The 21280-nt window shown below is 42.8% G+C and overlaps 1 protein-coding gene across 1 annotated transcript in view; it reads right to left on the bottom strand.

Annotated features, from left to right (window-relative positions):
- The window catches only part of rsrc1 (arginine/serine-rich coiled-coil 1), a 106696-nt gene that overhangs the window by 56400 nt on the left and 29016 nt on the right, over positions 1 to 21280 (bottom strand). The window contains exon 5 of the mRNA XM_035622730.2: positions 9081 to 9117. Coding sequence (XP_035478623.2) covers positions 9081 to 9117 — 37 coding nt within the window. The remainder of the gene's footprint in view (positions 1 to 9080; positions 9118 to 21280) is intronic.

The following is a 21280-nucleotide window of genomic DNA, read 5'->3' as shown; positions in this document are numbered from 1 at the left end:
CACACACACACACACACACACACACACACACACACACACACACACACACACACACACACACACACACACACACACACACACACACACACACTCTTTCCATTCCCTTTCATGAAGAACTGATTAGGGCTTGCTTTTTTGGCATCTTTGCCTTTACATGCATGAACAGTTTTTGTTTTACAGCAAATGGAGGGATTACATGCCAACAAAATAAAAGTCCTGGGTCAGATTAGAACCCATTTAACTGGTCCAGGACTTAAGTCAGCAGAACAATTACAATGACACAGAAATCAGTCTTGGAACAACCAGTCATTTAAAGCAATAACACATCACAGCATAACTAACTTGTGTGAGCTGTGCAATCATCTTAGTTACAGTTTATTACGACGCCCCCTCAGTAATTAAATTAACATTTGTTTACATTGGCCTTGAGGCATATGTATGTCCATGCATCTTCTCTCTCATAAACGCAAACGCGCACGCGCACATGCACACCTGAAGACAAGAGTGTACACATATACAGGAACTCATGTATTTGCACGCACGCACACACGCACACACACACACACACACACACACACGCGCACACGCACACGCGCACACAGCTCTTTTAGAGTAACACAACACTGAATCACAGGACAATGCAGCTTTCAAGCCACTTGCTCTTCTTAAACAATAATCTGTCAAGTCAAAGCATCACGAATCCAAAACACATTAAGTTTTCTGCACTGAATGTTTGCAATTTTGATTTTCAAAACAGCTACCAATTGTTTGTCACTCAACTAATCGACTAATCATTACTTAATTAATAAACATAGAAAAAGAGATGACGTGTGTGCTCCCTGTCTACAGAACTACATGAACTAACAGGCCGTTTAAAATCAAAGTAATGTAAAAGATTCTCAGAAGTCAGTTCACAACTAAGCAAACATAATGACACAGAACCCACACAAGTGCACACATGGCATTTCATGTTTTTTTCTTCCCAACGCACTCTTTATTTTACGCTCTAATTTAATTCACACGTGCACGGCTGCTTTTCGCTCTGTGTAATTCATTAGTAAACAATAAAAAGGCGTTAATTGTGCTCCCCAGGGACAGATCTGCCCTCCCCCCCACTGGGAGAGAGGCACCCGCTGCATCTGATGGGGCTTCTCCTCACAATTAGAACCGTGCCTTTTCGACATACACAAACAAACATGAGACACCAGGAGAAGTGTGTGTGTGTGTGTGTGTGTGTGTGTGTGTGTGTGTGTGTGTGTGTGTGTGTGTGTGTGTGTGTGTGTGTGTGTGGAAAAGGGGGCACAAGAGGGAGACAAAAGACGAGACAGAAAGAAAGTTGCTTTTGTTTTCTTCAGAAGTCACGGAATATAGCTGACAAAAAGAGAAAGAGAGTGAAGAAGGAGATGGAAGAAATTAAAAGATGTTAAAGAAGAAGAATACAGACATGGAGGGGACGAAGGCTGAAAGTGTTATAATTTGAGTTTTTTATTGTTGTTGTGGTTTGTTTTTTTACAGAGCAGAGTTAATGAACAGTACTTTTTATATATAATTTGACTCAATGGAAAACACACACACACACACACACACACACACACACATATGTGGTGCTTTGCAAGGAGGCAATTTGTGGACCTTACTTTGTCTCCCTCGGTTGTACTCACGAAAAGCGACGGCAAAAGTTTTGTTAAATGTTTTTTTGAAAAAAACATGCAAAAGAGCCTGATAAAGAAGCACAAATTCTTTCTAGCAATGAGTATTTCAGCTTGATAGGAACAGGAGCCCGTGTGCAGTCAATTTTCCTCGCTCTCACCGGGTGTAAAGGAACATTCTCCTCTATTAAAGTAGACGTCAGGAAATAATCTACTATCACTTGCCTATTATTCTCAAGCACCACTGATACCCACACCCACTTGATTCAGACCAACTCTTGCCCCAAATTGTGACAGGAAGTCCAGTATGCTCACAGTCGGCCTCCAGCTCGTTCGCTTACCTCACCACAGCGACGACAGACACACAGAGACGTGCTTAGCTGAGTCTAAGTGCCCAGCGTCTGTCCCATTAGTCAAAAATAAACACGTCCCATTAGAAAAATAAATAACGCTCAGTCCACTTGGTAAAAACAATGCTACACTGTGTATAATGAGGTACTGCATGCGGCAGATCTCATCTCCTTGTAGCCATGCTCTGGTCCAAGGGACTTTTATTATTTGTGTTGGGCCTGAGGCTGAGCAGACAGAGCAAAGTATGGAGGGTTGACAGATGAATAAATGACTGTTAGTGCAGAGACGGCGAAGTCGACCAAAGGTCAGATAGGCTATCTCTGGCCAGATTGTGGTCAGATGGTCCGACTACTGTCTCGCTATATACTTTTCTCCCTCTATCAGACCAGTTCATTTATGACCGAGTCAAAACTGACAGGGAAAAAAACAGGGAAGGATAAAACTCTAAACTGCTACAAAGACTAGAACACACTTTCTGTTTTAACTCACGGTTACTTGTAATTCATCCTGTCCTGACATAATCTGCCTATCCATTTGTTTTTATGTAATCATGTTAACCATATTCAGTTCAAGTCACTCCGCTAGACCGAATGCGAGAGACGGACAAAAACTGTGGGAAGAGACCAGGGGGAGGATGTGGGACAAGGAAGTAATGGAGAGGTTGATAGAGGCCGTGGGTCAGAGAGAGAGTAAAGCACTACTCGTCTGTCCTCATGACTAGTTGTTGCTCTGGAATCTGCGGACGCGATGAACCGGCAGCTCCGAGGAGCAGCAGCAGCAGCCGGTGCAGCTCGTCTCATCTCTGCTTCAACCTCGCAACTCGACAGAACATGACGCGTACCGCATGTGCCAAAAAAAGATCCTTTCTCTAAACGTTTTTCAAAAAGTTTTTGGAAGCAAACCCGCTGACAGTGGCAGTAACATAGTTTGCGGTGCACGTGCAGTGATTGATGACTGTTCTGAGAGACAAAAGACTGATTTTTAAGGTAAAAGGTATTTCCTCATTATAAACTTGCACCAATTAATGATTATTAGTACAAAACAGCTGGGATATCAGGTTCATCATTAGTCTATCTACGGTGACATGAATCAAAATTACACCACTTAACCATCATTATCTGCCAATAAACAGTTTCAATACACCCACACCCCCACCCACCTCAGCAAACTCTTTATGCTGGAGTTGATATGCTCAATATTCATCACATTATATTTTTAAAGTCTTCATCTGTTTCCATTTTCTTTCATTTGTTGCATTTCGCTTAGGCTTCCTCTACATCTCCTCTTCTTTCTCTCCGCTTCTCTCCCTCCTCGTGCCCCCCCCCCCACCCAAACAAACACAAACACACACACACACACACACACACACACACACACACACACACACACACACACACACACACACACACACACACACACACACACACACACACACACACACACACACACACACACACACCCCCCCATACCCAAAAGAGGACAGGGGAAAACAGAGCCCCTAGAAAATGCAATATTTCTGTTTTTAATATCGAAGTCTATAAGATCAGGGCAGAGATGGGTTCCATGGCAATATGTTTATTTATATATTTTATAAGGAAGGGGGGGGGGAGAATCTGCCTATCAGTGTATGTATTTGGGGTGCCTGGGCCACTGTATCGCAGCTCATCTTATATGAAAAATAATGTTGTGTATGGCTATACTTTTATATATAATGGCAATATGGGATCAAGGCTCTTTTACAATGTGCCATACTTCAGGCTAGGGCTAACAGCATTTTATGGCCCGCCAGTAGTTCATCTTCATGTCTCAGGCAGGCAGGAGCACTGCATAATAATGTCGTTTCCTGCCCCCAAATGCTATTTCACAGGCCGGGGCTCATTTCTCAAACTTCACCACTTTTACAATTTCCCAAACTTTTATTCCCGTCATTATTACCAACAAGATTTCATTACGTATTTAGAATGTAAACAAGTCTGAGTAATGACACTCCCCCGTCTCTCCCTGGAATCATTCCTGCTGATGGCTCTGCTGCTATCTCGGGCACGTGTATTCATACAGACACACACACAGAGACACACAGACCAAAACATGCACGTTCATGCAAATACACAAAAAAACCCAAGCACTGCGTTTTGCCCACATGCAACCACAATCACGATGAACTGCCTGGGCCAAGATACAACTCAAAGGCTGTAATTTACTACCACATGTGCATATGTGTGTGCGTGGGTGCGCATGCATGTATGTGTTCCCGATAAAGGGGGAGGTGGTGGGGATGACGGGGGGGGGGGGGGTTATACTCAACTCACATAAATCATGTAGAAGAAAAATGAGCAAATGTGCAGGCTAACTCATCTTCTCCGCATCCGGAGAAAATGAAATTCACTGGAATACCTATCAAAACTGCAATCATCCAGAGATAATATCTTCTTTGGTCTATCTGCACTTTCCGATTTAATTTCCTCCATGCCCTTGACATCCAGCGATACCATTAAGATGAAGCACATACAGTAAGGGAGTAGTTCTCACGTTTTGATGTATGAGATCTCAGCGCTTAATGTAATATCATCATTTGAAAATTAATGCAATCTTTCTTTTGTTTGGGGGGTGTTTTTTTGGGGGGGGGGGGGGGGGGGGCACTCGAGGAGTGAGCCACAGTGAGACAGGCGGCGAGATGGAGAGAGAGACAGTGATGGGGTCACATGAAAAAGAGACACAGAAAAGCAAGTGATATGCGAGAAAGGAGAAATACTTTGTGGAGCCCCCCACCCACCCCAACCCACCCGGTGCCAGATTGACATGCAATTACGTCTGGGCCTGTCCCAAGTCAGAGGTCACTCAAATTACTCCATCATTTAGCCGTGCCGAGATTAGAGAGAAAGAGAAAGAGACCCCCCCCCCCCCCCCCCCCTCCACCTATGCTTCCACATCCACCCAACCCCCACCGCCACATCAAATATCATGAAATCATTAGTGTAATAAGCATGGAAATCTGTTTGCCGATTATCACAAACCCCTCTCCCCCTTTCTCTATCTCTCTCTTCCATTATCTGTCCAGAATCTCTTCATCTCTCTCTGGGCTGTGTTCACCTCTTTATCCTCCACAATAATATTAGAAAGGAAGAAGTATAAAGAAAGATAAACATAAAGAGATAAATAGAAAGTGTTTGACGAGACAATTACAGTTCGACAGGACAGACAGAGGCACAATGAATAAAAGAAACAATTATAAATAATTATTTTTCTGAGCCGTTGACGCTCATCTACTTCTTGTCTTTACACTGAGCCAGCTCTGGGTTATCTCACTGCCATATTCTCTGATGCTGGGTTCGTCAAACTCTTGGTGTGAACTGGCCGTCCCGACTCCAGCTGTTGGCCCCTGTCTGTCAGTGGGCCAAACCAGAGCTATTTGCCTTGGTAAACTCTTCAACTCTCCGAGGGACACTCGGGCGACATCAGTCGTCCCTGAAGCGAGCCAGGTGTGCAACAGTCCTAAGTTCTTAATCAAACTTTTTGCATAAGAAAAACTTTCGAGTAATGCATGGAATCCTTTCATAAATGAATTATTGATGCTATACAAAATGTCTTCAATAAATACAGGAGTAGAAGGCTGCTCCCCCCAAAAGCAAAATACGATGTCGCCCAACCTGCCGATATTTTACAGACTCTTCTTCTTTTGTGCTTTTGACTTGCTTACACCTGTGCACATTATAACTAATAAATCAAGTATACAAAATAAAGTTTTAGAATCCGTGGGAGTAAGATATCTGAAATTTTAATTTACTTATTGACATTCTACTACTTGATGTCAAGAGCATTTTGGCTATGTCTGGGTGCTGTGTCTCTGGTTTACTTTATCAAACCAATTAATTATTTCAACATCATTATTTAAACAAATAACATCCAGAAGACAAAGATATCATTGGTGTGCATCTGTAAAATGAAATTACTCATTCATTAACATTGTCTGAGGACAACTCTTAAAGAAAAAATATATTTCAACCATAACAAGATCCTAACTAAAACCTTAACACGGGAACAACCTGTAATTTGACTGTTCCTGCTTTCTATGTCCTATTCAAACTCCCATCCTCAAACCAAAAATATCCCTCTCTCCCCTATTCTTCCTCCTCTCTTATTCCATCCATCTCCCGAAAACAGTGTGTGCATGTGTGTGTGTGTGTGTGTGTGGTGGAACGATGGGTAGAGCTGCTGGTTGAGCCAATAACCCTGATGAGGCGGATTCTTCATGTATTGATCGAGCTGCTGCCTTTCTTTTACTTCGCTCTGAGAAGCTGTGCATCTGGACTGATTGGCTGCTGTAGGCCACCTCTTTCCCTTTCGCTCCATTTCTCCAAGAGCAAGGAATCGTTCAATTCAAACTGAGCCGCTTGTGTGCGTGTGTGTTCATGGGTGCATGCTTGGATGTACAAGTGTGTGTACAAAGGCTGAACTATCGCAGAGCACTGGGAGCAATTAACTTCTTTTTCTCTGCATTGCTGCTGATCCTGAGATTCAGTCAATCTGCTGAAATATGAAAACAAAACAAAGATGAACAATAAAACAAACCTCCGACCACAAAAACCTTAATTGCCTAATTACCGCACCAGTCAATCACTCGTACAGTTACCTTAACAGGAGGAGGCGATGTCAGCATTCATCATGAAAAATCAAGCACCAGAATAACTTGAACAGAAGCTTGATTGTCACATCAGTGTGAAGATTTGGCAGACATTTAGTTTGTTATGAGTCAACAGAGGAACACTTACTGACAAATGGTTTGAATTAATATCAGGAAGTAATTATTGCGTGTAAAAATAAAAAAAAAGAGACTCCTTGATAGAGACCGTGTACAGGCTGGCGACGCTAATCCTAAGAGCAGTGCATCAACAGAGAGTCATAAACGCCTGGTTAGGAATCTACCGAAATGTATGCGAAGTAAAGACGGAAGCAACTTTTTCAACAGCACTGCAACTCCACCTCAGAGGGGGGACGAGCTCCGTTATTTACACGTCTCTGTCCCGAATTGTAATCAGAGTCTTGCGCTCCCCAGGTAGCCGACTACTGGGGTGCAATCTCCCCATAAGCATAAACACAGCCGTAAATTCAAACAGTCAGTATCCAGGTATTTAAAATTCCTCGAAACATATATTCAGGAAAAGAATACCAATATGTGTTTGTGCACGTCTGTCTGTCTGTGTGTGTGTGTGTGTGTGTGTGTCTAAATGTGTAATGTTTCACTCCTGATGAGTATAAAGACACAGCAGCAACAGAATCAAACAAAAACATGCTATAATCTGTCCCTATAGGTTCACTTAGTACACAAACAAAATACATGGACCTGCTGCTAAACGGATCCCTTGGTAGAGGCCTGAGTGTGTAAAAGAATCTAGTTTGCATTCCTCTACAGTTCTATATAACTTCAGTGAATCAGTGTACAATTGAGCAATTGAGATATTTGCTAGCACTTATCACATATTAAAATTAGTTAACATTCCCCTATTTGCTTTTAACAGGAAGACTCGTGTCTACACGAAAACAGCTGCAGCCCTAATGTTTGCCAAGATAAAACTTCCCATATATATATATTGATTGATGCCGTTTATGTATGTAACCCTCTCCTGAATAATTCACACCACCTTTTATGGAGTAGCACATCCATCACACCTATAGACGTCTCCAACCCAAACTGGAGCATTACTGTATCACACACTATATTTAACATCAGTCATTGCATCCAGGTGTCCAAAATCTATGAATTGTGAACAATTTGCAAAGTGGGGCTCAACATAACTGCCCATACATTAGTTTTTTTGTTGACATTGCCACAATACGACATAATGCAAAATGATGGTGATTCAAGAATCTCAAGAGCATCTGTTAGCTGGCATAAGTGAATTAGAAAAGGAAGGATTGATTTTAAAGTCAGCCAAAGACACCCATGCACCCAAGTGGTGCTTCTCTATCTCACATCACAAGTTTTCGAAGCAGAAATCAATGCTTTAGATCCATTTTTCAGAACTGTATTGCAACTATAACATCTGCACTATGAATGAACTTTAAGTGAAACACCATTGATGTAAACAATGCACTAAATAGTGGGGAAAAACTCACTCCGCAAAAATTCAAGTCTACTGAGACTTCCATCAGTGTTCTGAACACTCTCAATAAAAACATTAAGGAATAACTCTGCGACTCAGTTTGACAACGTTGAGATCCGAGGTCAAGTGTGTCGGATCTGCCGCTTGCTGCAGTGGAGAGTTAACGGAGAGTTGCTCGAGTTTCGGGGTCAGTCATTTGTGTGGCATATTCAGGGTCATTTGCGTAGCACGTAGTGGGTCATTTGCGTAGGGTGCTGGGACCTGCAGTTTAGTATGCAGCGAGGCAGGGGAGGGAGGGCATGTGACGTCCACAGAGAGCCGGGACCCTCACTGACCCCTGTCTATAATTCATCCCCAGGAATATGGGGCACATCAAACCTTGATTCCTTCCCACCCAAAAAGAGAAGAGAGAACCTCTTCGCTGTGTTGCACGGCACTCTGACCCCGTATTAAAGCAAGTAGCAAGAGAAACCCAGGATACGTTGGCCATTAAATTTTCAGAGCTGTCCCAGGAGAGCGTTTCCAGCGGGCCCCTCAATTCATGGATGGGAGAAAAAGGAGGAAAAGGCCCCGTGTTGACAGGAGGAGGGAGAAGAAGAGGGGGGGGGGGGGGGGGGGGGGGGGCAGGGTCTTTCATATATATCCATATGCAAACAGGTAGGCACGCAATCATGCAAATATCCAAACAAGGAAGAAAAAAAAGACGAAGAGAAGGGATAACCTATGTGCTATTGTGTGTTTGGGAAGAACTTCGGATAAATGAAGGACTAATATAAAAGCCAAACCTGGCCCTAGAGGAGACACTACCCTCCCTCTATCCCTATTTTATCTGTCTCTCTCTCCCCATGCCTGTTAGCTGCGGGTATTCAGCTCCAGTTCCGGAGGTTTCATTAGGAATGTAGATATCAAAGTGTGTGAGTGTGTGTGTGCGCGCGCATGCGTTTGGGGGATAAAAGAGGGGGTGTCGAATAAAACTTACCAGATGTTCTAATCTGCCTTTGATGTTCGCGGCTTCCCTGCAACACAACAACACATTTCCGCGACTGTAAATAAAGTGCCAACACAATACGTCATTTAATTTTTAAAAAGAGCATTTTTGCAGACACATGAATATACACCAGGAAAAAAACAACAACACATGAGAGACAGAAGAAAAAACTCAACTGTACACCCTATATAGGTGTGGTTTATGAACATTTATGAAGAGCTTTCTGAATATTTCAACACATTTAACTGGAACATTACCTGTGGCTAATTCACACTATCTCACACCGAGGCTGCAATTGACAGGCAGTTATTTCTATTATTGATGAATCTACTCATTATTTCTCCAATCACATAATACATTTGAGAATATCAGCATATGGTGAAAAAATATTCCATCAAGTTTCTGGAGCCTTGTTGTGTAACAATTTACCAAAATTAAGAACGCCCGGAAGTATTCACATTTTAGAAACTGAAATCAGTGAGTTTTTGCAATTTTTGTCTCAATTATCAAAATGGTTGCAGATAAGTCTTCTGTCAACAGATAAGTAAAAAAATAATTTTGGCTTTAGCTGGAGTACAGTTAAAAATCTGTGAACCCTTACTCTCTAAGTTAGAGTAGAGAAAGTGATAACATCAATAAGATTTCGTCAATTAAAAGGGGAAATAAACACATAATGGGGAATTATTAAAACTGTTAACCTTTCAGACCCAAGCGCTGTGTGTTTGTGTGTGTTGTCAGAGGTGGACTAATATTGTGGCAACACTGCTGCCAGCCACAATAATAATTTCCAACTACAGAGAAGAAAATGGGAGCTTATTATCTGTGAATTAATAAAAAATGTGCGTATGATTATCAGGGTAGAAACAGCAGAATGGCAAGCCGAGGAAGAGGAGGAGGAGCAGGAGGAGGAGGGGAGCAGTCGGTTTTAAAAAGAGCAAATTGGCAGTAAATAATAGATGCAATTTTGGCACATTTCAAATTTGCAGCAGTGGAAATCAAAAGATCAAGAGAACACAAACAGCCCCCTTCCCCGATCCCAGCAGCCTCCATACAACTCTGGCCCCCATTACTGACAACTCCGCCCCGGCCGTGGTCCTATCACTGTGTGTGTGTGTGTGTGTGTGTGTGTGTGTGTGTGTGTGTGTGTGTGTGTGTGTTTGTGTGTGTGTGTGTGTGTGTGTGTGTGTGCTGAGAGGAAGGAAAGCTTATCGACAGGCAGTTGCTAATGCAGCTGGCAGCATCACAGTGTAAATCTACACCATCTCTAAAATTACATACTGTCTAATCCATTCCGCCCCCCCCCCCCCCTTGCCATTTTTCCTTCCATCCATCCATCAGGCCATTCCCAGTGTGACCACACAAACCGAAGCCACTTCCACATCTTTAACATTTCTAAACAACAGCATGAAGGAAGAGATCTCAACAAAAGTAAGAAACAACTCCTAAAGAAGAAAGAGCCGTGGGGGAAGGATGTTTGCTTGTTTATTCTGTGCTCAGTCAGTGAGCCACATGCAGACAAGTCAACCACTTAAGGCAAACTTCATCTAGCTGTAATTACATTACATTCTGACAAACACCCCGCCACATTCATTATACATGATGGGCGCCCGGCAACCAGACAGCAAGACATTTGTTACCGTGGTGACAGTGTGTGTAATCCGCTAATGAAGCGCAATTAGTGAGAAACAATCTAACACAGGGGAGACACGGCGCTCGATCCCTCCTCCTCCACTCATTTCCCTTTGCTTTTTTTTTCCTCCAGCCTCTCTCTCTCCCTCCTCACTCCTTTTTATAACCATCTCTTTTTTCCGTCTTTTATTTCTGGGATTCAACCTTCATTAAGCTCTTCACTTGCATTTAATCTCCCACTGTTTCATCTGTTGTCCTGACTTCATCAAGGGCAAACTGTCCAGAGCTGTCCGCACCAGGGCCGAAGGGATCGCTCTATCCATTAGACGCATTCACACTCACACACACACACACACACACTCTCTCTCTCTCACACACACACACACACACACACACACACACACACACACACACACACACACACACACACACACACACACACACACACACACACACACACACACACACACACACACACACACACACACACACACACACACACACACACACACACACACACACACAAACCATTTTACATCCTCATCTCTTCAAAACATCATATAATCTGCTGAGGTCTTCAGGGACAGAGCTTTCCCTTTCTCCTTATCGCTCTCTTCCCCTCCCTCCCTCCCTCCGTACTCTGGGCCTTCAACGCAGAGGCAGCATCGATTTCTGAATTACGCCACAATATTAAATAATTAATATACTTGCCATGATTGATGTTTTGCATTAGGCCAATATTAGGTTATCAATCAAAATCCACTTGGTTTAATGTAATAATATTGAAAATGTGTCAGTGCCTGTTCATCCAATTTGTAGTGGAGGCAGGCCAGATAGTAATGGTGGTGTAGCACAAGGCCTCAGAAGACACTGTGGCCTGCGTACTACAACCATAGGAGCACATTACAGCCTTGGCACACAACAGGAGGGAGGGAGGGAGGGACGGAGGAACGGGGAGTGATGGAGGGAATGATGAAGGAATGAAGCAGACAGACAGTGATTCACAGTACGCTGTGTGACACGGTTGGCATGTTGAAAAGGCATGACTGTCACGTCACATATCTTAGTTTATCCTCAGTAAAGAATCTATTATGTGGTGCTATACACAGTGTGAATGTCATTGTATTCACTTACAAGTAAGGTAACCGCCTTAAAAACTACTATTTTTGCTACAGTGTGACTATAAAAATTTGTCATTGACAGCCTACAGTCATTTTCTAGCTGTGTGCAGAGCAGGTTGGTGGTTCAGTCCTTGGCTCTTCCTGTTTAAATGCAAAGAAAGAAACATTTTCTCAAGGTAAGGTGCTTCAGAGAGAATTTAGCCAAATTATTATGTTAAACCATTTAGTCATTCACTTTTATTAGGTGAAGAAGTATTCTCACAGTATTCGTATATATTCTCAGTATTTATACCTTCATAACTCGATGTCCTGTGTGTATGCCGATCCAATTTGTCAATGCTGTTTTTTGTGTATCTTTTGTGTTTGTGTTTGTTGGGACATGAGAAACGCCATTTTGTATATATTCTGTATTATAAACAAACTTAAGACAAACTTAAGACTTATTATGCAATAGGTCAGCATTTAATGCTGACCTATTGCATAATAAGTGCACATGTTGCTACTAGTAACATCACTATGTCCAAGGGAATAATGACAGTGTCCAAGAGATTCATCAAGTACAGTAGTAGGAACCTCAACCTACAGCAGTTAAATTTGTTAAATCAAATTCAGTCCTTCATTATATTTATATTTCATATCCCCATTACTCTAAAATTTAAGATTAGACGTCTGATTCAGAGAACCCGGGTGTGGAACAGTCCTGGAATTCATAACTAATATTTCCTTTTTAATTTCTTAAATGTACTTTTTTTTAAAACATAATACAACATAAAAAACCCTACAAACATCCAACCCTAACCCTTTGTGTGTGGACCACCTCTGTTTTCCTTTTGAAACAGTTTAAAAACCAGAAGGACAGAGAGCCTGACTGAGAACGGCAAGTGAAGGAAGGGAGGGCAGAGAGAGAGTGATGTACTCTTCTTCCAGGAAACCGCAATTAGTTATCTGAGGTCAATTAAGTAAAACTGGACAAACAAGTATGAGTGTTAAACTGAACCCTGGCAAGGTCAATACTGACCGATCTCACGCTGGATCCATCACACTGTCGGCACTTTTCTGCTTTCTCATTCCAGCTCCCCCCGCCCTTATTTTATCCACTTCAATCGCATACCTTTCACCGTCTCTTCTGTGAATTCTCTCTGCCTCTCTCGCTCACGGTGCGTGTTCGGCTTCTCGCCGTCCGTGCCCGATTCCGTCTCTTGCACTCTTGACGAGGATCTTTAAGCTGTTGCCTCATCTTACCTCATCTCCCTGTCCGTGTCTCTCTTCACCTGTCATTTTGCCCTCTCCCAATCACCCTGCCTCTCTCTCTCTGCTCCCTCCCTCACCTCACCCTCCCACGCCACTCACCCTGCAAAACCCTGTGCTCCCTGCGAGCAGACAATTAATTACAGAGCGAGCACCAGACGAGTTGTCATTTGTGGTCAAGTTTCTAATAATTGCATTAGGTCTTCAGGTTCTTCCAAGGTGTCCTGCCCCTCTTTTTCCTCAACCCCTCTCTTGACTTGAGCTCCCCCCCACTCGCTCTCTCTTCCTCTCCCGCCACCCCTTGACACGGCAGAGATGAATACCTTTAGTCAGTCAATGGAGGCGACAGAGGGACTTAAAATGCAGAGGCAGTCATTTGATTTCCAGCTGACAGCGCTGCCCATTAGCCCAGCACTCATCAGCCATGCATTACCTCTCAGGCCTGCTGTCCTGTGTGCAGAAGCCTTAACCCTTTCACTGTCCACTACTGGCCATGTTCACCACGTAATATCAGGCTCTCACCCACTGGCCATATCAATGTCTTTAACTGTCCCATATGAGTGGCGGCGAAGACTTTACTGTCCTTTACGAGCAATGCCGGTGATGTGTACTAGCAGCCTTCAGGTCAATCGGAATTACATTGCATCCTTTCTGCAAGTATTATAGAGGAATTAATGTTTTTCCAATGGTTTTGTGTCATTTTTGTACTGAAAACAAAAAGTTAGAAACAAACACCAAAGGCTGTTTGAGCAATATAAGCCTTTCACAGACATATCGTAAGAGTTTTTATGTTTGATGATATGCAAACTTTTATTTTACATAACAAACAATGCAGAAAAGATGTGGATTTATGCTAATTTTTTTATTTAAGCTCTATTTATTTGGTTGTATTTGTACTTTCTTTGATTTACAGTCATTCAATGTGGTTCAACTGTGAAATATCAAGCCTTAATAAAAAAAATGTCCTAAGAGTTTGACAACTACTTCTTAGGAGTCATTTCCAAGGTTTTTTTTGGCAGACTTTTTTTACGTGGCCCAGAAAAATCCTAGAAGAGAAAAGAAACAACATAAATTGCAAATTGGGTTTGACAGTCAAGGACGCAGGCCGATGAAGTTTGACAAAACTTTCTTTTGTCATATGCAGGATTACAACTTAATTTTCTTTAGTGATTGTGGCAATTGTTCTCCAGCTGCGTTTTGCCACATTTAACTTCTGACTAGAAAAACATTATAAACCAATGACCATATTGTTAGTACTATTCAGCTTTTTTTGTGTACCTATCTGCTTTGCTTTACATAAACAACATTTAGAACTTGAGCAGCTCTCGAACCTGATATCAGTCACAGATACTGAGAAGAGGAGCAGAAAAGAGAAGCATCAGAGGGAAGACAGGACACTGTAGTGTGTGTGTGCGTGTGTGTGTGCACCCCATTTGCCACAGTTGCATGCTTTGTCAAGCGTATCATTGAGCATTCATATGTTGTTTGATAGAATGGCAGGCGTATTTATTAAAGAGTGGATGTGATGGGGACACCAGAGCAAGCAAACCCACAGTCACAAACACAAAACACACAATTCACTAACACACAGTCCACATCAGTGACATCTGCCTGTTTAACTAATAGAAGGCAAAGGCTTGATATTAAGCAGTTGAGGGATGGAGGCGTGCGCGCACACACACACAATGCAGGGAGCTCAGCTTTCCTGCAGGCCTGATTGCCATCTCCATAGCTCCTTTTTAACAGGGCTGCCAATTGAAATTGAAATTGTATTTTTTTGTGTGTATTATCAGAGCTGCCTCTTAGGGTTTTACACAGCTATGAGGGTTGGAGACACACACACACACACACACACACACACAGGGAGGGATAATGGAGGGGTAAGTCATGGGCTGTCACTCTTCCATGCACAACACACAAGAGGGAACAAAACACAGACTTATGCTTTCTATGGTTTCTATGTAATTCGGCATTTGTACACACACACGCAAGCTGCCCCTCTTCCAGTGGAGAGGGCTGTACTTTAGCATAATCCCAAAATGGTAGAGAAAAGCAGTCCATTAAAAATGGGGCTAACACATTCTGGACTTTATGTTTCTCTACGGGAGGGTTAAGTGCAGTCAATAAAAAAGTCAGAAAAGGGAGGAATAAGAGGATGAAGTTGATTTATGTCTGAGGGATGAAGGATGAAGTTGATTTATGTCTGGCCTTTCCTCCTTTTCTGACTCTTTTAGAAACAAACACACACACACACACACACACACACACACACACACACACACACACACACACACACACACACACACACACACACACACACACACACACACACACACACACACACACACACACACACACACACACACACACACACACACACACACACACACACACACACACACACGTTCATATGTGGCCCATATCTGACACCTGGACATGGACGAGTTGAACAGAGTAAAAGAAATACTTCTTTATTCTCAAAACTCAAAACAAGATTTACTTTAATATGTGACAGTATTACTTGCCATTATCATTGTCATCATCGTCATCAATTAGATAAGGAACAGGAGTTTTGTTTAATTCATAAGAACTTTTTGTGGCTACTGTGTAACAGCACCTCCAAACTAAATACACAAAGATTTAGATTTTGGCAGGACAGGATTATAGTCAAAGCGTCACTTTTATAAATCAAATAGTTTAGTAGGTATGTCCCAAAAGTATCAGTGTTTGTTTGAAGAGTTGACAGGTCTTCTAAACAGAAAATAACGTTCTCTGTAGAAAACCTTACGATTATTATTTTGTTAGAAAATCTATAATGTACAAATCTGAAGGCTCTTGCCATGAACCGGGTCATCAAAAATGATTTTGAATATGGAGAAGGACAAACAGATCGAGCATCTGCAGGCTGAAGCTGGTGAAACATCTTCAACTTATTCTGAGCCAGGAAAATTCTGAAGCAACGCAGAGACACTCACAAAGCTACTTTAAACACACTTATAACATCACAGACCGAGCGCGTCTCCCCACGGACTGCCCATGTCTCCCTCTTCTCTGCCTATACACACCGACTCAGCACTGAAAAGAATTGAATCCTGGGGCCAAGTTTTGAAGAAAATTGACTTCTTTTTAGTGTGTTACAGAGGGAGAGCGGGACAAAGACAGAGAGAGAAAGAGCCAAAGGGAGACATGGAGAGCAATCAATTTCCCCGAGGTTTCTTCAATAGCCAGCGGTCCTTTTCATACCGCCCAATTAGAACATTTCCTAATCAGAGAAATACCTCTCCATTATTGAGACGGAGACAATGACACTCCTCAACATTTGTGCCTGCTCCAAAACTCTGTAGATTGCAGTACTGGTACACAAAGAATAAAGCACTGGGCTGTACGGCCGGGGGGGGGCGACTTGTGTTAAAATCACATGTGGAAATCTTTTGGCTCTCCTTGCGGCCCCAGAAAAACTGATGGGGAACAATGGCAGCCCGGCACAGCATCTGTCATGGCACAATATAAAAAGATGATCTTGGAAGCGAATGGACAAAAAAAAAAGAAAAAAAGAAAAAGAACGAGAGAGAGGAGGGGAGGGGAACGGGAGGGCCGGGCGAGAGGTAATTCATTTGCAAATCAGGCCCTGGCGCTCAGGTCTATTTCAAGCTGCCAGTGGGTGCCAGGAGTTAACAAGGTAATCAGTTTCAATCCTGCCCTTCAATTGTACATCACACCCTCATCCAGAGAATACCCAGGCCTTTCTATAGGGGCAGAGGGGGGAAATAGCAATCTGGCTGCCGGCTGGCTGCACACACACACACACGCACGCACACGCACACACACACACGCACGCACACACACGCACGCACACACGCACGCACACACACACCTGAAGACAAGTGTGTACACATATACAGGAACTCATGTATTTGCACGCACACACACACGCACACACAGGCAGGTTAATGAAAGCCATGTATCCAGAACATGTTTTTACATGCAACGTACTATTAGTTAGTTAATTGTTTGAGTTGGTTCCAAACAAGAGCATTTACCACTTTTCTATGTTGTATGTGATTTTTTTTTTTTTTTGAAGTTTTGGTTTGAGTTTTAGACTTGAACAAGACAATACTCTCATGGAGCCCATGGTCATTTAAAAAAAAAAAAACTTAAAATAATCAACTAATTGATTGATGATGAAAATCATCAATCAAATATCAAATAAGCAAATAATAATCAAATATATTGCTGCTGAAATTATTGAGAACAAAAAAAATAGCACATTATTTTTAAATTATTTTATTTGTTGCTAAGGGCATGATTTTTTTAGGGGGATGCAACTTCAGCTAGTTAACTGGATATGAAAAAGACTTCCTTTTCACTCCACTTAAACACCATCAGCCACAACCTTATCAAGTGAGACAGCAGCGAGGACAACGCTGCTGTCTCACCCTCAAGTGGTAACACGCAAAATGGTAGAAAGAAAACAGAGGGCTAAACCTGTTCTAATCCTTTCTTCCTCTCTCTCTGTACCCCCTCTTCAGCCTGTGTCAGCTGTAACCGGCTGGCCAAGAGGCAGTTAGCCCCTGTTCGGGCCTCATCTGCATAATCAATATGACAACCTTATTTTTCTGATGCAAACAGGATTTTGCTGTTGAGCCGTGTTTGTTGTGGGGTGTGTGTGTGTGTGTGTGTGTGTGTGTGTGTGTGTGTGTGTGTGTGTGTGTGTGTGTGTGTGTTTGTGTGTGTGTGTGTGTGTGTGTGTGTGTGTGTGTGTGTGTGTGTGTGTGTGTGTGTGTGTGTGTGTGTGTGTGTGTGTGTGTGTGTGTGTGTGTGTGTGTGTGTGTGTGTGTGTGTGTGTGTGTGTGTGTGTGTGTGTGTGTGTGTGTGTTACGTGCCCAGTCTGCTCCTGGCCAGCCTCAGTCATGGCCCTCTTTAGCGTTAATTAGATTAGGTGCGATTATCCCGGCTCTACCTTGCAAGTGTACAGGCGGGATAAAACGGCCACAAAGGGCAGCCTGTCACAGGGACTGAGCTCTGGTCTGCAGGTTATCAGGGTCCAGGGAGACACACAGCGTACATTGTTATTCATATCATCTACACACCGTTTTCTTCGTTTTCCCCTTCCCCAGCCCTCCCCCACCCCACCACCTCCATGTCTGTGGTGTCAAACTGGCCTAATCACTGGCCAGGGTAAGTCGCTCTTTTTTTTCCCCCTCTCTCTTTCTGCCTGTCCGTCAGAAGACAAAACAACATTGCCCCGAGCGCTCTGCAATCTGGCCTACAGGGAGAGATATCAGGACAAAAGTGGAGCAAAGAAAAGTTAACCCATGTCACACACTAATACAAATAACCTAACAAACACAACAGAGGACAATGTGCGCACACACACATGCGCACATCCAGACGACAGAGGGGTTGACACCTTGCAAACAAAATCCTAAATCTAATCCCTTCAACTCAACAATACTTCTTCAGGTGTCAGACCTCAAGACTTTTTCTGGCCTCAACCAAAATGTGTCAGAAACACCAAAACCATTAAACGCACGAAAGTTGCCTTCAATGTCCGGCCAGATTTATAATTTGTTTACTTGCTCTCTTCTTAAATTAGCGCAGATTCAAATAAAAAAGGTATTCGTTTCATAACATTTTATAAGGGGAATTTGTTGTATATCTTTTTTTGTGTTTACACAGTATTTACTTTGGCTTCTTTTGCAAAATGAACAAAAGCGTTTTGAGAATAAAAAATACAGTTATGCCAACATTCAGTATCACTACATAGAAACAACTCCTCTCAAACATGCACTCATCATACAGTAACTGTGGCATATGTATACTTGCAAAAACATGCATGCCATAACATTGTTTCCAACAGCACTATTAATTCAGATTAATATGTGTTTGGAAATTTGACGAGTTGATTTGTCCTCATTTTCTAAAAGAGCATTTTTCGTTGAAAACATTTTCCACAGAGCTCAGCACTGACAGATTTCAGTCGCTCTACGCGGATAATGGTGTGTACATGGAGAAAAGGAAGTGAATTATTTCACTCTGCTGATTAGACAGCAGGCGAGACATGTATACATAACTGTACATAGTTTCCATGCACTCAGATCTGGGCAAAGAAAGAGGCAGAAACCGAGAGGTACGGGTTCATAAACGAGGAGAAAAAGAAACAACGGAAAGGCTGAATGATAGAGATATACTGAGAGGGTAGAATGAAAACCCGTAAGAGTATGGATGAGTCGGTGGTCGAACATAAACTTTGTCATTTTTTAATCTATTGCCAAACCAAATTTTAAATTTTAGGACATTTTATGGACCAAACAACTACTCAATTAATTGAGAAAATAACTGACAGATTAATCAATAATGAAATTAATCGTAGTTGCAGCCCTAAAAATAAGACTGCAAGGACACATTTGTTGTGTGGACGTTCACAACTTCAAATGACTTTTTGACACAACCAATTGCCCCTTTGGGGAAAAAATAAGGTTCTGCTTGACTTGATTAGGACTTCCGTTTTAGGGTTCAGGTGAGAATTGGGATTGAGTTAGAGTAAGGCATTTATTTATGATGGTTAGGGAATGCATTATTAATTAGTGCCATCACAACCAACGAAAGACAAATGTGTGTGGGTCCGTCCGTGTGTATGTGCGCCAGGGAGAAAGAATGAGACGCAAGGTAAAATAACTGTGGGGACCAGGCTGGCGAGAGAGCAAGACAGAGTACAAGAGGAGAAAGACTGAGCGAGACATTAGTACAAATGAATTAAACAGCTGCCCAGAGATCTAAACTTGTGCTGCAAAAGTGGCAGACTAAATGAGTAGGAGAGGAGGGAGGGAGGCAGGGAGGGTGAAGGCGACGACAGAGGCTTCATAACATTGCTGTGGCATCTCAATGCTCAATAAGAGCAGCGAGAATCCACCAAATCTATCAGTGACACAAATAAGTACTTGAGTCGTTACATTCAAGCATATATGCGCGTATGTGTGTGATTGGGAACTGCACTCAGAACTCTATTGTTTCAGCTCAATTCTGTGTGTAAGAAGAAAATAAATGGCTGCCGATTTGAAACCTCCATGGAGGATGGTTATTATCCTCTCAGGCAATATTTCCTCCCACGACTGATTCATGGTACTTGAGTGTCTGTCTGGAATGCTGCTTACCCCATCTGAAGGAGGTATATTCTTGTAATGATCAGTGCCATTAGGGGAGACCTGCAGAGCTGTATTTCTGTCTCAGAGGCCAATGTACGACAAAGGGTGCTCTCTGCTAACAGAGCTGTCCTATGCTCTTTCTTCCCCTTCTCTGTGTCACTTTGTCTTCTGTCTCCCACTAAAAGGAACATCTCTTTCTCTGTAACGTACTCCCACTCTTAGCTGTTCTCATAAAGACTTCAGTCAACACTTTTTCCTTGCCCCTGGTGCAGCACTGGAGTCTAGAGAGAAAATTAAACATTAATGGTGTGTCTCTTTTACACATCATTCTCCATAACAATCTTCTCTTTTAGCACCCCTCACCACTCCGTTTCCTCCAAACCAAACTGCCCGTCTCTCCCAGTGAGAGAGAAAATACTGAAAGGGAGAAAAACACATTTTGCCGACAAGCACATTTACATAACCCTCCTAAATCGGAGCTGGCCTGTCATGTTTGCTTCTCATAACCTGCTGCTTATAATCCTTCCTGCATACTCTTCTGATCCATAAAGCAGAGCAGCCAGCCACTTCAACGCCAGCCAGGACTGCCATCAGTAGCTCCTCCTAAGACAGGTCCGTAAAAAGGTGGAGGGGAGAAGGGAGGGGAAGAGAGAATAAAAGAGAGGAACAGGGTAATTGGATTGGGGGATCTTCTATTTGGCCGGGTCCGGTCTCTGTCATCACGCTCCAGGCCTGGCTTCTCTCAGTGCCTACAGCAGCTCCCTAACACATCAACAAACACACAGGACACAGCTCAACTGCGTTCGCACTGAATTGCCGCTCAGTTTAGGAGGCACACTGTCCTGTGCACCACGAAAGCCTGCAGGGCGTCTAGTGTGTTTGCATACTCTTCTAACAACTCACTAAATGGTTAAACAGATTACAGAGCGCACTAAGTGGATTGTCACAGCTCTCTATCGCTCACTCAGGGTGTCTCTCCTGTGATTAACAGTGGCCAGATTGTTCGTTCGTGTTCTCTCTCTCTCCCCCCCCCACACACACACACACA

This window comes from Scophthalmus maximus, chromosome 11, assembly GCF_022379125.1.
Source record: "Scophthalmus maximus strain ysfricsl-2021 chromosome 11, ASM2237912v1, whole genome shotgun sequence".
In the NCBI taxonomy this organism is placed as follows: domain Eukaryota; kingdom Metazoa; phylum Chordata; class Actinopteri; order Pleuronectiformes; family Scophthalmidae; genus Scophthalmus; species Scophthalmus maximus.
This window is presented reverse-complemented; position numbering and strand designations above follow the sequence as displayed.